The sequence below is a fragment of the Tachysurus fulvidraco genome, chromosome 26, assembly GCF_022655615.1.
Source record: "Tachysurus fulvidraco isolate hzauxx_2018 chromosome 26, HZAU_PFXX_2.0, whole genome shotgun sequence".
In the NCBI taxonomy this organism is placed as follows: Eukaryota; Metazoa; Chordata; class Actinopteri; order Siluriformes; family Bagridae; genus Tachysurus; species Tachysurus fulvidraco.
In genome coordinates this window covers 12205123-12220410 of record NC_062543.1, presented here as the reverse complement: position 1 = coordinate 12220410, position 15288 = coordinate 12205123, and the positions used below count along the sequence as shown (strand labels likewise).

The 15288-nt window shown below is 42.8% G+C and overlaps 1 protein-coding gene across 2 annotated transcripts; it reads left to right on the top strand.

Annotated features, from left to right (window-relative positions):
- The first annotated feature begins 561 nt into the window (after positions 1 to 561).
- dtx2 (deltex 2, E3 ubiquitin ligase) lies at positions 562 to 12341 on the top strand. Of its 2 annotated transcripts, XM_027178684.2 has the most exons (9): positions 562 to 1362; positions 2978 to 3521; positions 5242 to 5300; positions 6194 to 6316; positions 8165 to 8229; positions 8389 to 8550; positions 10325 to 10486; positions 10705 to 10794; positions 11209 to 12341. In XM_027178684.2, exons 1-9 carry the CDS (start codon positions 1059 to 1061, stop codon positions 11458 to 11460), a joined length of 1761 nt encoding a protein of 586 aa, XP_027034485.1. In that variant the 5' UTR covers positions 562 to 1058; the 3' UTR covers positions 11461 to 12341. The 2 variants fall into 2 exon arrangements, with proteins under 2 accessions (XP_027034485.1, XP_027034486.1); XM_027178685.2 differs by lacking the exon at positions 6194 to 6316.
- Positions 12342 to 15288: the final 2947 nt, after the last annotated feature.

Genomic DNA, 15288 nt, shown 5'->3' with positions numbered 1-15288 from the left:
TTACAGCGACATCTACTGGCGCAATGTATGTATTTACACAACTGAGGTATTATATGATAATAATTATAGGATTATCATATTACTATATGACTACTAATAGGAACAAAAACAATTCTAACAGTACTTGTAGTAAACAACAACAACAACACTGTAACACGAGAGCCTCATTGTGTGAATTTAAATTGTGTGAATTTGTTTCTTCTCTTTATTCAAATTAGAATTCAAATTGTATTTGTCACACACACAAACATACACGGTATGACATGTAGTGAAATGTGTTTTACGACTGTTTCTTGTTATTAATAACTATAATAATAATAATAATAACTATAATAATACTAATAACAATAGTAATCAGAGGAGGAGGAGAAAATCAAGAAGGAAATCTACCATAACAAAACAGTAGTTATTGTTATTATTATTATTATTATTATTATTATTATTATTATTATTATTATTATTATTAACAACTACTACTACTAATAATAATAATATAAACATTAATAACAATAATAATAATAATAATAATAATAATAATAATAATAGAGAAGAAGAGTCATATTTCCTTTCCTCATGGGGCTTGTGTATTATACACACAGCACACTGTCGCTGGCTTCACGCTTTTGTTCGCGTTTGTTTTGGAATTCTCTTAGCGACGCCTCACGCGCACAGCAGCGGACACAGCACGCTTATATTTTAACGCTTTAACCTGCTAGAAAGAGAACAGTTTGTTTTTGACAGACGTTTATTTTACTGTAACCTGCTCATTTAATCTGACTTCGGCCCTGTGAAGCTGAACTGCTGGGTTGTCGGTGAATAACAGGAAAAGGGGCGCTAGGTACGTAACGTTCGTCAGCTACATTAGCCGAGTTAGCTTAGCATTAGCTTAGCTGCGTAAAAGATGCGAGCTGATTGTTAGCGAGATTAGAAGACTTTGTAGAGGAGCTGTGTTTATCAGACACGTGAACGAGATCAGATTAGATCAGATAGAAGACAAATGAATCAGTTAAGCTAGCGCGACGTCTGTTAGCTCGATTTGAAGAATTAGCTTCTGAGGAATGGCCACGGCTTCCGGTTACTCTTCAGGCGTGAGCGGCTCACGGAGCGGCCCGTCTCTGTCTGCGTCCTCGTCCGGATCTGTTGGCCAGGTGCAGGGCATGGCGGTGGTGTGGGAATGGCAGGATGACGGCGGTTCGTGGCGACCCTACAGCGGTCAGGTGAGCTGCTTTATAGAGCACTGTCTCCAGCACCATCGGAGTGCAGGCCCGGCTGTCACCACCATCTCCCTGGGGCAGAGTGACCCGAGCCTCGCTGCCTACATCATCGATATCCCGAGCCTCAAACAGTTCCGACAGGACACCGGTAAGCATCTCTTTTTCAAGTACAAGCTGTATTTCTCCTGCTTCGTTATTACTCGTGGATATGTTCAACCCCTGGACCACTTTCAGCCTTTAACCATGAAGTAAACACCACCTCAAACAAACCATGGAGCTTTGAGGTTCAACCATCATCACATATAGCAGACACCTTTATCCAGAGTGCCTTACACCTTTTAACTCATTTTATACAACTGAGCAATTGAGGGTTAAGGGCCTTGATCAGGGGCCCAAACAGTGGCAGCCTGGTGGACGTGGGAATCGAACTCACAACCTTCTGATTGGTAGCTCAACACCGTGACCATCACCATGCTACCATCAACTTATCAACAAATCCAGCAAGTCAAATATTAGGCTCTTTGCTGTTTATTTCAGCCATATAGACTTTTATTCCTGAACTTTTCTGCCTTCAAAAGTTTACATTTTTAGTATGTAAAGTATGTCATTTTTTTAAATTGAGGGTAAAGCAGTTAAACAGCCAAACTACGATACCTCAGTAATAACAATAAACGTGGGTTTGGGGAATTGTGATTTTTTTTTTCTTTTCAGTGTAGCCAAAAAGTAATAAAATAAAATAAATAAATGACCGGCCTCTTGGCTTGTGCATCACAGACCCAGAATCGAGAAAGCGTGCTCTAGTTTTCTCTCGGAAAATCCAGAAAGTATTTTTTATTACATTTTTTTGTTTAGTTTAGGTTTTAGACAAGATTCAGTATAGTGACAACGCTGAGGAAAAAGCCTGCTCATGATATCTGAACTTTAATAGAAAATGTCTGAAAGTGTCTGTAATAACCACAAAGAACCTGAGGTGAAACGGTTAAAAGGTCAACAGTCGCGTTCGTCTTGGCTGAGTTTATAAATTCTCAGATTTCCCGGTTGCGTCAATCTCACTACAGCAGCTCTGCCACTATATTCTTTTTAGTGTCTCACCCACAACAGCGACCTTGTTTTTGAAAGCCCTCTGACACCTGCACTAAATGCTGACTGAACAGGATGGACAAAGGAGGAAATAATAGCAGGAAACGTGCTTTAGGTTCAGACAGGATGGACAACGGTTAGAATAACTCTCTGGAGTCGCGCTTAAAAATAGTACTAAGCAAATTGCCGGAGTATTTTAAGTGTGCTTTGCCTTTTTAAGCAAATGAAAACATACGTGTGTTTCTGGTAACTATGAGCTAATGTGGCATTTTCAGGAAGAACCCCCAGAGACTAAAATGCTCATGCATAAACAAGCTAATGCATAATCATGATGAGTGCTAACACAGTCACTACTGGAACTTACTGTAACATTGTTTGTCAACCGTAAGCAACTCTTTCAAGCATAAGCAATGGTGCCAATACAGATACTGACCCCCACCTCTAGATTGCATAATTCACTTTCACATTCTGGGGCAAAACCTTTGCAGCCGCCGTCACCTTTAACCATAAGAGAAATCACCCCTTATCGAACCAAGGCGCTGTGAAGTGCTACCACCAGCATCTCACTGCGGGTTATTTTTAAATGTTAGAATCCAGGTGTTAATGAAATATATCTACAATCACTACTGTATGTTTACATTTTTTTAAATAACAGTTAACTGTATACTTTGTTTTCCCCGCAGGTAAGATCCGCTCGGTGCGACGCAGCCTGTTCCCACAGTCGACTGTACTTGTCAACGGCATTCTCTGGGAATGGGCCAACGACGAGGGAGGCTGGACGGCATATGAAATGCACACGTCCGGTTTGCTGGAGAACAGTTACCTTGCACGCCAGACCACAGCGGACTTGGGACCACACAGACATAACTACGTGGTGGACTTTACATCACTCGAACAGATCAACAAGAGCTCTGGTTATCGGCGGCGCGTGCGCAGGCAGACCAGTACGCCGTACCCTCATGCAGCAGCCTCTGGGACGGCTACGGTTATCCACTCTGGCCCTGCGTGCACATGCCAGCAGTGTTTGAGCCACGGACCAATGCCTGGCCGATCGCGCCACTCTTTTTCTGCAGGAGCTGGCCCATCCTCTGCGTATTCTCCATATCCCAGGAGGCCACTCTCTGTAGGGAACATGGCTTGGGGAGGACCCTGGAGCCCGGCATCTACGTCTATGGCTCAGCATCCGGGACCGGTGCAGTCCTTTCCACCTACATCCAATGGATTGAGGTGAGGTTCAGTGATTCGGCTGGCAGTATTTCTAAAATGTCAACCTTAAATGCTGACTGTTTGGCTCATGGGCAAACTTTTAACTTAGAAGTATAGAATATGACCTAGTTGAAACTTCTCTAAGCTCCTGCTTAGTCATAAGATCTGACATTGCCTTTGACACCATCTCTCTCTCTGTCTGATTTAACGCGTTTAAAGTAGACAGGATCACATTTTAAGTTGGATTTGACTCAGTTTCCCTTTTAACACTCATCTGACACGCACGGTGTTGAACGTCTGCTTCTTCTTTCTAAACCTCGTGTCAACACTTCACTTTTCATGAGCCAATTACTGTTGTCAAAAGCCTCTGTGCTGAATCTAGCACCGAATCCAAACGAAAGAACATTCCTTTGTTTAGGTGAGAGGTTTCTGAATTAAAAATGTATTTTTTTTTAATGAAGGTATTCCGGATTGAGTTTGTTAGTGAACCCGAACACAGAACTCCTGTCCTGCTCACTTCCCCTGTCTGTGCTCAACTGAAAGCAGTCTCGCATCTTTCAGTGATCTAACCGAAGATATACAACCTGCTTCTGCAAGTTAACCGGCCACGAACTGTTGAGTGCAGCTTGCTGAAAGACAGAAACAACAGTGGATCACAGATAAGCCACAGTTCTATCCTGTTTATCTGTCGGCGGTGACTCACACATGTAGTAATATGCAGGAATCAGACCAACAAACCATGCAACATTCATGGCTTTTTGTACAAACTAAAGTGTGACGCTGTGGAACGTCCACCGTCATCTCTACCCGCTTTTCTAGCACTACTACCAGGGTTTCCTGTAGAAAATAGGGTTTCCCAGCTTAGGCGGGCCGCCCGATATGCAAAGTGCTGCGGGAAACCCTGACTACTATCTCAGGACTGATACATCGGCATCGGTATGCTATCGGACATTCCTACTTTGTTCCGCTCAGGCAGAAAATAAGAGTACTTTGCATTTAATTACTATTGTTTTCCATATATGTTGTGTGCTTGTGTGTTTGTATTTCCATTAACATTAGGAATTGGTCTAAACGCACCGTTTCGCCGTGACATTTGAGCGATAATTGAAAAATGCTCCCATGTAGAGGAGTTTACAAACACATGCTAAGTTGGTCCAAAACGTCTGTAGTTTATTTACGTCCTGATGCGGATGAGTTAATTGCGATGAGTCATCTTAACAGTAGGATGGTGCGTGTGTGTTTGTGGTTGAGAGAGAGAGAGAGAGGGAGTCATTAGGGAAATTACACGGCCAAGTGCACCAGCGCAACCTCAGTCAAAATAAAATAAAGGTACACGGCATGATCGAAGGGGCATAACAGAGAATCTCCTGTAACGTATCCAGTCCTAAGACCGTTGCCTAGTTCTTTAAGCCGATCCATAGATCCGCTTCCTGACTCGCAGCACTTCTACATTAGCGAGCAGCGTTAACGCCTGTCTCAGGAAGCGTGGAAGACCGAAAACATTATGTTCAGCTGGAAAAGAGGAAACCTTCATTCCATCATGCAGGAAGAGCCTGTTTTCTGAAAAGGTTATTTCTGACTCAGACTTAAGGGGATGTCCCGTCCATCACAGACGGAGTAACCAGTCAAACAATCATAAATCACATAGCTGCAGTTTGTGAGAGCGATTCTTTCTGGCCAAACGGTTTTGAGAAGTCATTAAAGATGTGACGATTGACAATTATTATTTCTATTTCCACAGCATTCCATCCGTTCCCTTACAGCTGAACGGCTCCAGCAGCGTGAGTGCAGCACTGGCAGGTACCGTACGAACACCTCTCCAAAAAACAGCCTTTTATTTATTTCTTTTTTCTTTCCCTCTCCCATGTGCCTTTGTTTTTAATCCCTCAATATTCTCCCCCTCCTAATGTTTTTGACATTTTGTCCCGTATCATTTTGTAATCACCTTTCTTGTGAGTGTCAGTCAGTCAGTCAGTCAGTCAGTGAACCAGGTCAAGATTCTCTGGCCAAGTGTGTATTCTTGACTTTGGCTCAGATACATGATAGAAAAAAACAACAACAAAAGGTTTCTCACCTGGTGCAAGCGTAGATCATCAGTCCCAGATCTTCATTGTGGTATGTCCTAGCTTTTTAATTTGTCATTATTTTATGGGATACGTTTTTTTTTTTAAGCTGTCCTCATCTGAGCTTTGCTTGAATACATCATGGTGAGTCTGTGTCTTTCTTTCTTTCTTTTTTATACCACCAGGTCATCCAACAGCCCAGATATTTTAGTTTTAAAATTGGAGTTGACAGGATCTCGGGTGGGGGTGGGGGGGTGGGGTTGCTGGATTTGGGGTATCTGCAGTTTATCAGCAAGTAAGAAGGACCTCTGCCGAATTACAGAACTAGGATAACGAGCCGTTCGACGCACTCCGTGGCAAAGCCCTGATGGGCTCCGACTTCTCCGAGTGTTCCGGTACAGCTCACTAAAGCGCAGTCAGGTGGATGACACTCACTGTCAGTTTTCCTTACTGTCAAGGGATGCTCCGAACTCACGCCCTTCATCACAGCATGCAACCACCCCCTCACTTGTGGTTGGCCTGCTCCACTTTTTGGCTCATCACTTTTCCTCTCCTCCACTCCCTTCCCTTCCCTCCCTTCCCTTCCTCCCCCGCATGTTTTCCACCTGGCTCTCGGGGCCGGCTGTCCAGGCATGGCTTCCATTTTGATGTCAGCAGCAGGACTGGGAGTTCGCTTCATGACCAGCCCCCCCGGCAGGCCCAACCAAGCCCAGGCCAGCTCCGTTAAGAGGGCAAAGAGACAGCACAGGACAGGTAGCTAAGCCGTGTCAAACCTAAACACCTAACCCTGCACTGAACTGCCCCTACTGCCCACACCCCTCTTTTTTATTTATTTGTTTATTCCTCCCCCCCTTCACATGATTCTGCTGCTTGCTTTAAACACTTTTGTCTTGCTTACGCAGTTTTTTTTGTTGTTGTTATTTACAGAATACTCTATTATGCGTTACGTGTGTGTGTGGTGTCGGGTTTTGTGATTCACTGCTAAGTCTGTACACTAACATACGTTACATCGCGCATGCACACTCACTCACTCGCTCTGCCTTCAGCCACACCCGCACACTTCATCACTCCATTCGTGTTCATCCATGACTTGCTTGCGACGCTCGTGACGTTACGCATGTTCTCTAACTGTCTACATCCTAAGCAGTGTACATAATTCAGCTCGATTCAATTCAAGTTTATTTGTACGGCGCTTTTTACTCTTGACATCGTCTCAAAGTAGCTTTACCGAACGTAAACATAGAGCAAAAGGTTAATATGAAGAATAATGTAAAGATGAATATAATAAAAAAATTCAAGATTAATATTAGATAGATTTAGTTCACAATGTGTTTGTATTTATCCACAATGAGCAAGTCTGAGGTGACTCGGGCAGCAGTGGTGAGGAAAAACTCCCTTAGATGGTGAAGGGAGAAACCTTTAGAGGAACCAGACACAAAGGGGAACCTCATCCTCATATGGGTGACACTGGAGGGTGTGATTATAAATGTACAGTCTGATAAATGTTGTATTGATGTAAAAAACCACATGGAGTTCACATCTCCTCTATAGTATCGTATAGTAAAGTCCAACTGGAGCTGATAGATCTCTAGATGCCTCAGGAATCTCACAGATTCGGCCTCATCTCAGTGGAGGTCCAAAATCTTCATGGCAAGGAAGACGATCTGAGCTGGTACAATTTCTGGATGCCTCGGGATGGGTAGAAAGAGAGAAGCAGTGGAGAGGGATTAACGTATTTGCAAGTCTGATGTAATAGTGCACAATATTATGGGATGTATTATGTGTACGCCTGACTAAAGAGACGAGTTTTTAATCTACATTTAAGCTGGGAAAGTGTGTCTGAGCCCCGAACACTATCAGGAAGACTATACCAAAGTTTGGGAGCTAAATACGACAACGCTCTACCGCTTTTTAGTAGACTTAGATATTCTGGGAACTTGTAAGTCTACTAAAGGTGGTAGATAATGTACGTCACGTGTCAACACCATGCTTTTTGCGCTTCCTGGCTTTTTAAGCTCATTTAGGCGGGGAGATCTGACGAGGCTTAAACAAGACTGACACTTACAAGCAAGCCTAACCCACTTCCTTTTAATATCCGCTAACAAAACCATTTCAGTGTCAACACGAGCATTTCAGCGTCGCCGCCAGCTCTCTTAACCCGTATTGTGAAGTGCACTAGGACCAATGGGGCCTCGACTGCTGCCTATTGCATATTAAATTCCTCACTATAGCTTTGACTGTTACTCTGGGAAAGTCATACCGTACGATTCGTCTTTAGTAATCATCTTTACCTTGGAGATACTTGTGCACGCAGGAAGCGGTGCTGGTGCAAATAGAAGCACTCTCCCGGAGTACGCCTTGCTAAACTGCTTAACGTCTCAGCACAGCTTTTTTTTTTTCTTCTTCTTTTTTTTTTTTTTTTTTTTTTACTGTGCAGAGTTCACACATGGTTTGTGCTCTTATTGTGCAGCAAGGTCCCTTTTTTTTAAGCATATCTAGCACGTGTCACAGAGAGTCAGAATCAGAATACAATTCTGCAGCTCAGTGAAGGGATGCTGACCTTTTGGATGCGTTTAAAATGTTTCCGTTGTGTGTTCTCAGCTGCCCAGAAACCCGAAGAGGTCATTAAGAAATACATGGAGGAAGTGCGCGCGATCCCTGACGAGGTACGAGATACATCAGATACAAGATCATCTGACTCAAACCAACAAAATGCTTAACCGTGATTTGGGATGACTTCTTACAGCACTGCGTAACGTTCCATGTCACTGTAGTTCAGTGTATTTGCTCCCTCAGAGGGAAACTGAGATGTCATGTTGTTTTAGGACTGCATGATTTGCATGGAGCGTCTGTCGTGTCCCTCTGGCTACGACAGCCCTGAAGGGGGCAGCCAGACTCTGCAGCCCAGCACAGTGGGAAAGTTCACCAAGTGTGGACACACCTTACACATGCTCTGCATGCTGGCCATGTACAACAACGGCAACAAGGTACGACATTATCATCATCAGCGAGGCTCACAGCGCCGTGTCCGCATCAGTAAAGCTAAAATGTCAAACGGATGAACGACTACTTTATCTAGGGACAAACCGAAACCGGTTAATAGCCGGTCAAGAAATAATGCTAGTTTATTGATTATTAGTTTAACACACTGTCACGGTGAAACGCTAAAAAAAACCTGATTAATCCAGCAAATTTCATTTCTCAAAAAAAAAACGTCCAAACCCTGGGCCTCATTTATCAACCCTCGAGTAAACCTGTTTGTATGTGTAAGACAAAGCGATCTACAAATTTAGGCTGGGCGTGGAAGTTTCGTAAAAAGGCCGGTGTTACGCCACAGCCATAAGCCACGTCCTTTAATAGGTGACGATTAAACTGCCAAAAAGCCAGATTCACATTTTGTTCCGTTTCCCCCATTCATTAATACTATGTTGTTTTATGCATCATTGTTTAATTCTAATTCTTATATCAGAATAGAATTCAAAAATAAGAATTAGAATTACACGTGTGTTTGTGTGTGTGAGGGAAATTTCCCTAATGTCATTTTGGCCTGTATGACCTAGTAGTTCTGAAACTATTTCGTTTGCGTACGTTTCAAATGAATGTTTTTTTTTTGTTCATGACTGTTCATGTAATCTGTGTTTAATATATTTCATAACTCCTGACAACCAATAATATCTGACTTTCAGATCCAGATTTGCTTTAGTTCAGTTGACAGATTACAGAATACTCCGGTGCTATTTTGTGTGATTATTTCCTCGTAGTTTGCTAGGCAGTGACCTTGTTACAGCGTGTTACAGCGTGTTACAGCGTGTTACAGCGTGTTACAGCGTGTTACAGCGTGTTACAGCTTGTAACGTTTCTAAATTCAAGGGGATGTTATTATTTTGTTGATGTTGGTTGTGCTTTTGCTGGTCAGGCTTGTGTGCACCACAATAACCACAAAACATGCAGAAAAAGACTCACACACTCTCTGTGTGTCTCTGTCTCACACACACACACACACTCACACTCACTCACTCACACACACACACACACACACACACACACACACACACACACACACACACACACACACACACACACACACTCACTCTCACTCACATACTCTCACTCACACACACACTCACTCTCACTCACACTCTCACTCACTCACACACTCACTCACTCACACACTCTCACTCACACTCTCACTCACTCACTCACACACTCACACACTCTCACTCACTCACACACACACTCACTCTCACACACACACTCACTCTCACACACACACTCACTCTCACACACACACTCACTCTCACACACACACTCACTCTCACACACACACTCAATCACACTCACTCTCACACTCACTCACTCTCACTCACACACACACTCACTCTCACTCACACACACACTCACTCTCACACACACTCACTCTCACACGCACTCATTCACACACACTCGTTCACACACACACTCACACACACACTCACTCACTCACTCACACACTCACTCACACACACACACACACACACTCACTCACACACACTCACACACACACTCTCACTCACACACACACTCTCACTCACACACACACACGCACACTTTTTTATTTTTATCTTGGAGCAACACCTTACGTATTAAGTTTTGTATTATGTTTGAATTTGTCTCATTATTCTAGATGTGTGTATTGGACACGTGTGTCATATTGAAACGCCTGTCTTGTGTTGTATCTGCGTGTGTGTGTCCACTCACATTTCTGTGTCTGTCACATGAAAGGATGGCAGCCTGCAGTGTCCTTCTTGCAAGACAATCTACGGTGAAAAGACCGGCACTCAACCAAAGGGCAAGATGGAAATATACAGCATCCCACAATCCCTCCCGGGCCACCCAGACTGCGGCACTATACAGATAATCTACAACATCCCACCTGGAATACAGGTCACTGCTCCACATATATATATATACACTCATATATATGAGCAACACTGTTAATATTTGAATCAAATCCAAATGATACCATTTGACTTCATCATTAAGGTACACGACATTTATCTTGAGGAACATCACCCAGTTGTGAGTCCTAGACGTTTTGAACGGCACCTTCGGATGCGCCAGACACTTTAATTACATCGCAAGTTTTGTGTTTCTGTCCTCAGGGCACCGAGCACCCAAATCCTGGCCAGCCTTACACCTGTCGAGGTTTTCCTCGCTTCTGCTTCCTGCCTGACAACGACAAGGGCAGAAAGGTATCAGGTGGTTTTAATTACACAGTCACTAAACGAGCAAGCGAGGAAGATCTTCTGAGACAAAACAGCATGTAAAAGTATCTTGATATTGAGATAAAGTGTCGGAAACTGGCTTTAAAAGTTCTTTCGCTTTCGTCCGATTCTTAACCAGTATGATATCTCGTGCTCATGGAGTACATCAGCTAATATTTCTTCTTCAGCAAATTGCATATGAAAGCGCTATGATGGCAGAAGTCTAGATTACAGCTGGTATAAAATGGGCTTTCGTTTCTGATCTGGACTTTTTTGTCGAAGCAAGTAACATCATCACTTAATAGACATTTATAGATTGGTATAAAAAAGCAACTTTGAGTGAGACTGAATTCTTTTCGGCTAGACCACATACCCTGACGTCTCTATGCTCATTCCCGACAGGTGCTGGAGCTGCTGAAGGTGGCGTGGACGCGACGGTTGATCTTCACAGTAGGCACGTCCAACACGACAGGCGAGCCCGACACAGTGGTGTGGAACGAGATCCACCACAAGACCGAGATGATGTCGAACGTATCGGGCCACGGCTACCCCGACCCCAACTACCTGGACAATGTCCTGGCAGAACTGGCAGCACAGGGCGTAACCGAGGACTGCCTGAAAAGAGACACGCCTCGGCCACGCGAGCCCGAGTAGCTTTCCGAACCCTGCACAAAAATCGACACAATCGCTAAGTCAGGCTCGACAATGCAGAGACACTGTGTAAGACCGTAGTAAGATTTTAAGCATGTAGAAATGCTTGGATCCGTGGCATATAACCATAAGATGCCGTCAGTAAAAAAATCGCATCTTTCGGGGGGGGAATCCGCTAGCTAGAAATTAAAAACCGATTTGTAACAATTTAGATTTTTGTTTTAAATCTAGGCTTTGCACGCAGGACAGGTCCAGCGTAAAAAAAAAATAATAATAATAATAATAAACAGCCTTTTGTTAGTGATTTTTGGTCATTTGGAATTCAGAACCTTAACGAAATCTTACTTGGTACATGACTTGTGTTAAGGATGGGAAAGTTTAAAGGGTTTGCAGTATGCCATTTTTTGAGAACGTATTTAAGCGAAGCTGGCGATTTATCGTCCCCAATTCAGTGTTTTTTTTTTTTTTTTTGAACAGAATCTCCGAACGGCCGTGTCACTTTTGTCATACCATACGAGAGGCAGCTATGACCTGGGTTTGAACATGCAATTTTCTGTAGCACTTTAGCTTCTGCAGTGCTCTGAATCATAAAGGGATTTCTAAAGCCAAGTGTAGCTTTAAAAAAAAAACCAACATCATAATAAAGCTTCATTCCCAGCATGGCATGTCTTACAATACACAATTTATAGATCTCTTCATATAAACCATCATGACAAGGTGTGACTTAAAAAAACAACAAAAAAAAACACACAGTGGCATCGCTTGGAGGGGAATAAAATCAGAATTATACGAAGTAATTATTGCGAAACAATGCAAATAGTTTTTACTAGTACTGTATCAATTGTATTGCAAAATTAAAGTGTTACAAATTGCGACTATTTTAATCCATGCTTTCTGACACGCTTTGTTTGCTGTTATGAAGTAGGATAGACGGAAGCACGAGGGAGTCGTTCTGTACGATCTATCTATCGATGTTTACACATACACACACACAGATGTCACACCTTCCACCAAATTACAACGTTGTCATGCAGGGAAATTTAAGCGGGAAGATATAAATAGACTTTTCGTTTTGGGGAAACTAATACCACGTTACTTAATGTGAATAGGGAAATGATTGCAGATCCGGAATTCCCACAACGCCGCAAAAAGTTCCATTACCTTCCACAGCTGGTGACACTCATCTGTCCACAATGGCTGCACATCGTGCGGCTCATCTCGCCTTCATCATTTATCATCTGCCACATGCATTGGGGGAAATAAAATGTATGCAGACCTTTCTCTCTCTCTCTCTCTCTCTCTCTCTCTCTCTCTCTCTCTCTCTCTCTCTCTCACACACACACACACACACACACACACACTCTCTCTCTCACACACACACACACACACACTCTCTTTCTCTCTCTCTCTCTCACACACACACACTCTCCCTCTCTTGCTCACTCTCTCTCGCTCACTCTCTCTCACACACACACACACTCTCTCTCTCTCTCTCTTTCTCTCACACACACACACTCTCCCTCTCTTGCTCACTCTCTCTCGCTCACTCTCTCTCTCTACATTGATACATCAAATTTATTATTTTTTTAAAATTAATTCGAGCAACAGGTTAGCACAATATCGAACCACAACACTGCCCCCTACCCCGTCACTAATCCATGCAGCTTCATCTACTTCCCCAAAAAGCCTTAAGAAAGAAGTTAATTTCCACCTCTAATATGGATTTGAAGAGCGAAAGGAAGCAACAGACAGTAGATTGTGTACAGTATAGTCTTGTAGTGTGTGTGTGTGTGTGTGTGTGTGTGTGTGTGTGTGTGTGTGTGTGTGTGTGTGTGTGTGTGTGTGTGTGTGTGTGTGTGTGTGTGTGTACATTTCCTTTTCTCCATTAGAGGGCAGTATTGAACTGTAGGATTTGCACCCTAAACAAAACCTAAACCAGACCTCTCTTCTTGTTCAGAAATGATATTGTGGATTTTGTGAGGGAGGAAGAAAAAAAAAATGAAGGAAACATGTTTTCTCAGCTGTTGTCACAGGCGTGATAATGTCTCGCAGTAAAGCTGTCTCACCTACCTGTCATAACTAAATAAGCATCTTCCACAACAGAGGCAGAACAGGGCACGCTCCGTTTGTTTAAGGTCTCCGTGAAGATGTTTTCTTCACATGAACATCTTGTTTGCTCGAAGAAGCCATGGCTCCTCCCTGACACGTTGTACACTTTAACGCCGTTATATGTGTGTGTGACCGGGCCGTGTTGATGGTTCATTACTCAACATGAATTCAGCAGTGCACGAAATGAAGTGAAGGGTGAGTAAGCCATGTTCACTCGTTTTATGATCTTCGTGTCACTCTGGTGCTAAGTACAGGTTCAAACAGATGGTTGTTATGATTGAAAAGGATCAGTTTAGTTGATGACGACTCGTGAATATGTCGCTTTATACAAATAAAACACTGCGAATGTATTCACTATACGTAGTGATAAGTGGTAATGAAGGTAAGTAACCTATTCTTTTAAAATAACGACTGAAACTAAAAGCAGTACATTAGGAATTATGTTAGTCAACAAAGTAAGTGTTTTTTGTTTTTTTTTGTCTTGTTTTATCAACGTTAGGCTGATGTGCTGTCACCCAGAAGCTGATGCCTTGTTTTATTCTTTTTACACCACAGAAAATTCACTTAATATTACATATATAATACATAGTCATTGCCATCCCTCACCAGCCGGTCCTCTCCGACAGTTACATTATTATCTGGTGTGCGGAGATGTACAAATCCCAGTGTAGGTTAGTTTCTACTACAGAAACAATAACACATTAGAAGTCAAGAGTCAAGTCAAGAAGATAATATTGTTTTTATTGCTCTAGTCTGAACCACTCTTACAGAAGACTACCCAAAATTCATCCTACAATTAGTTTTTTGTACCGTGTATCCTACTCAGCCGTGCAGGAACCTGGAGTCTAAAGGACTCTCAGGGGATTCGGGACACAAGGCAGGGGACAACCTTGGACATAGGATCGAACCAGCTGCAGGGCAAAATCGCACACTTTAAACAATTTAGAGGCTCCAATCAGGATACAAGACATGTCTTTGGACTGGAGAGAACCCAGAGGTACCCAGAGGTAACCCTTGGGGAGAAGATGCAAACTCTGAACGTAGATTGGAGGCAGGAATCGAACAAACCCTGGAGGTGGGGTGCAAACGTGCTAACCAATATGCCACCGTGTCCCTGAGGTCAAACGACATCATCTGACCGAACAGAATGAAGAATGTCTTTGCTATAGAGTGAAGTCATTTTTTAGAATTGAACACATGTTTATGACCTGAATATGCCCTTTACGGAAATCAGGACTGTTCGTTATCATAAAGAAATCAATTTTATTTCAATCCACTGCACTCAATTATAGATAAAATAACCGACTCATAAATTCTCGGCGAACGTCTACACAGTCTGAGCTGAAACCCGAGTGTAAATGACAGCGATGGCTATCTTTTCTTACAGTAAATCTGATTTGCATATTGCGAATGAGCCTAAACCTGACCTTATTATCGCACCTCTCATGCAAAGTCACGTCAACAAGAAGCTGGAAAATTTCTGAAAACTATTCATTAAGAATGCACCAGTGAGCCAAAAAAAAAGCTTCAAGCTGAAGACATCTCAAAATCGATTTAGTCAATTTAGCCATATGGAAAATAAAGCCATGTCAGCTTATCGAGCCGTGCGCACGATAGATAGGAAAATTAATTAATTTTATGTCTATTAGTTCTTGTCTGTATGCATTCTCTTTAAAGCAACGTGTTGATGGTCCAGTGTGAGAAAGAGATTGCGTTTTTTCT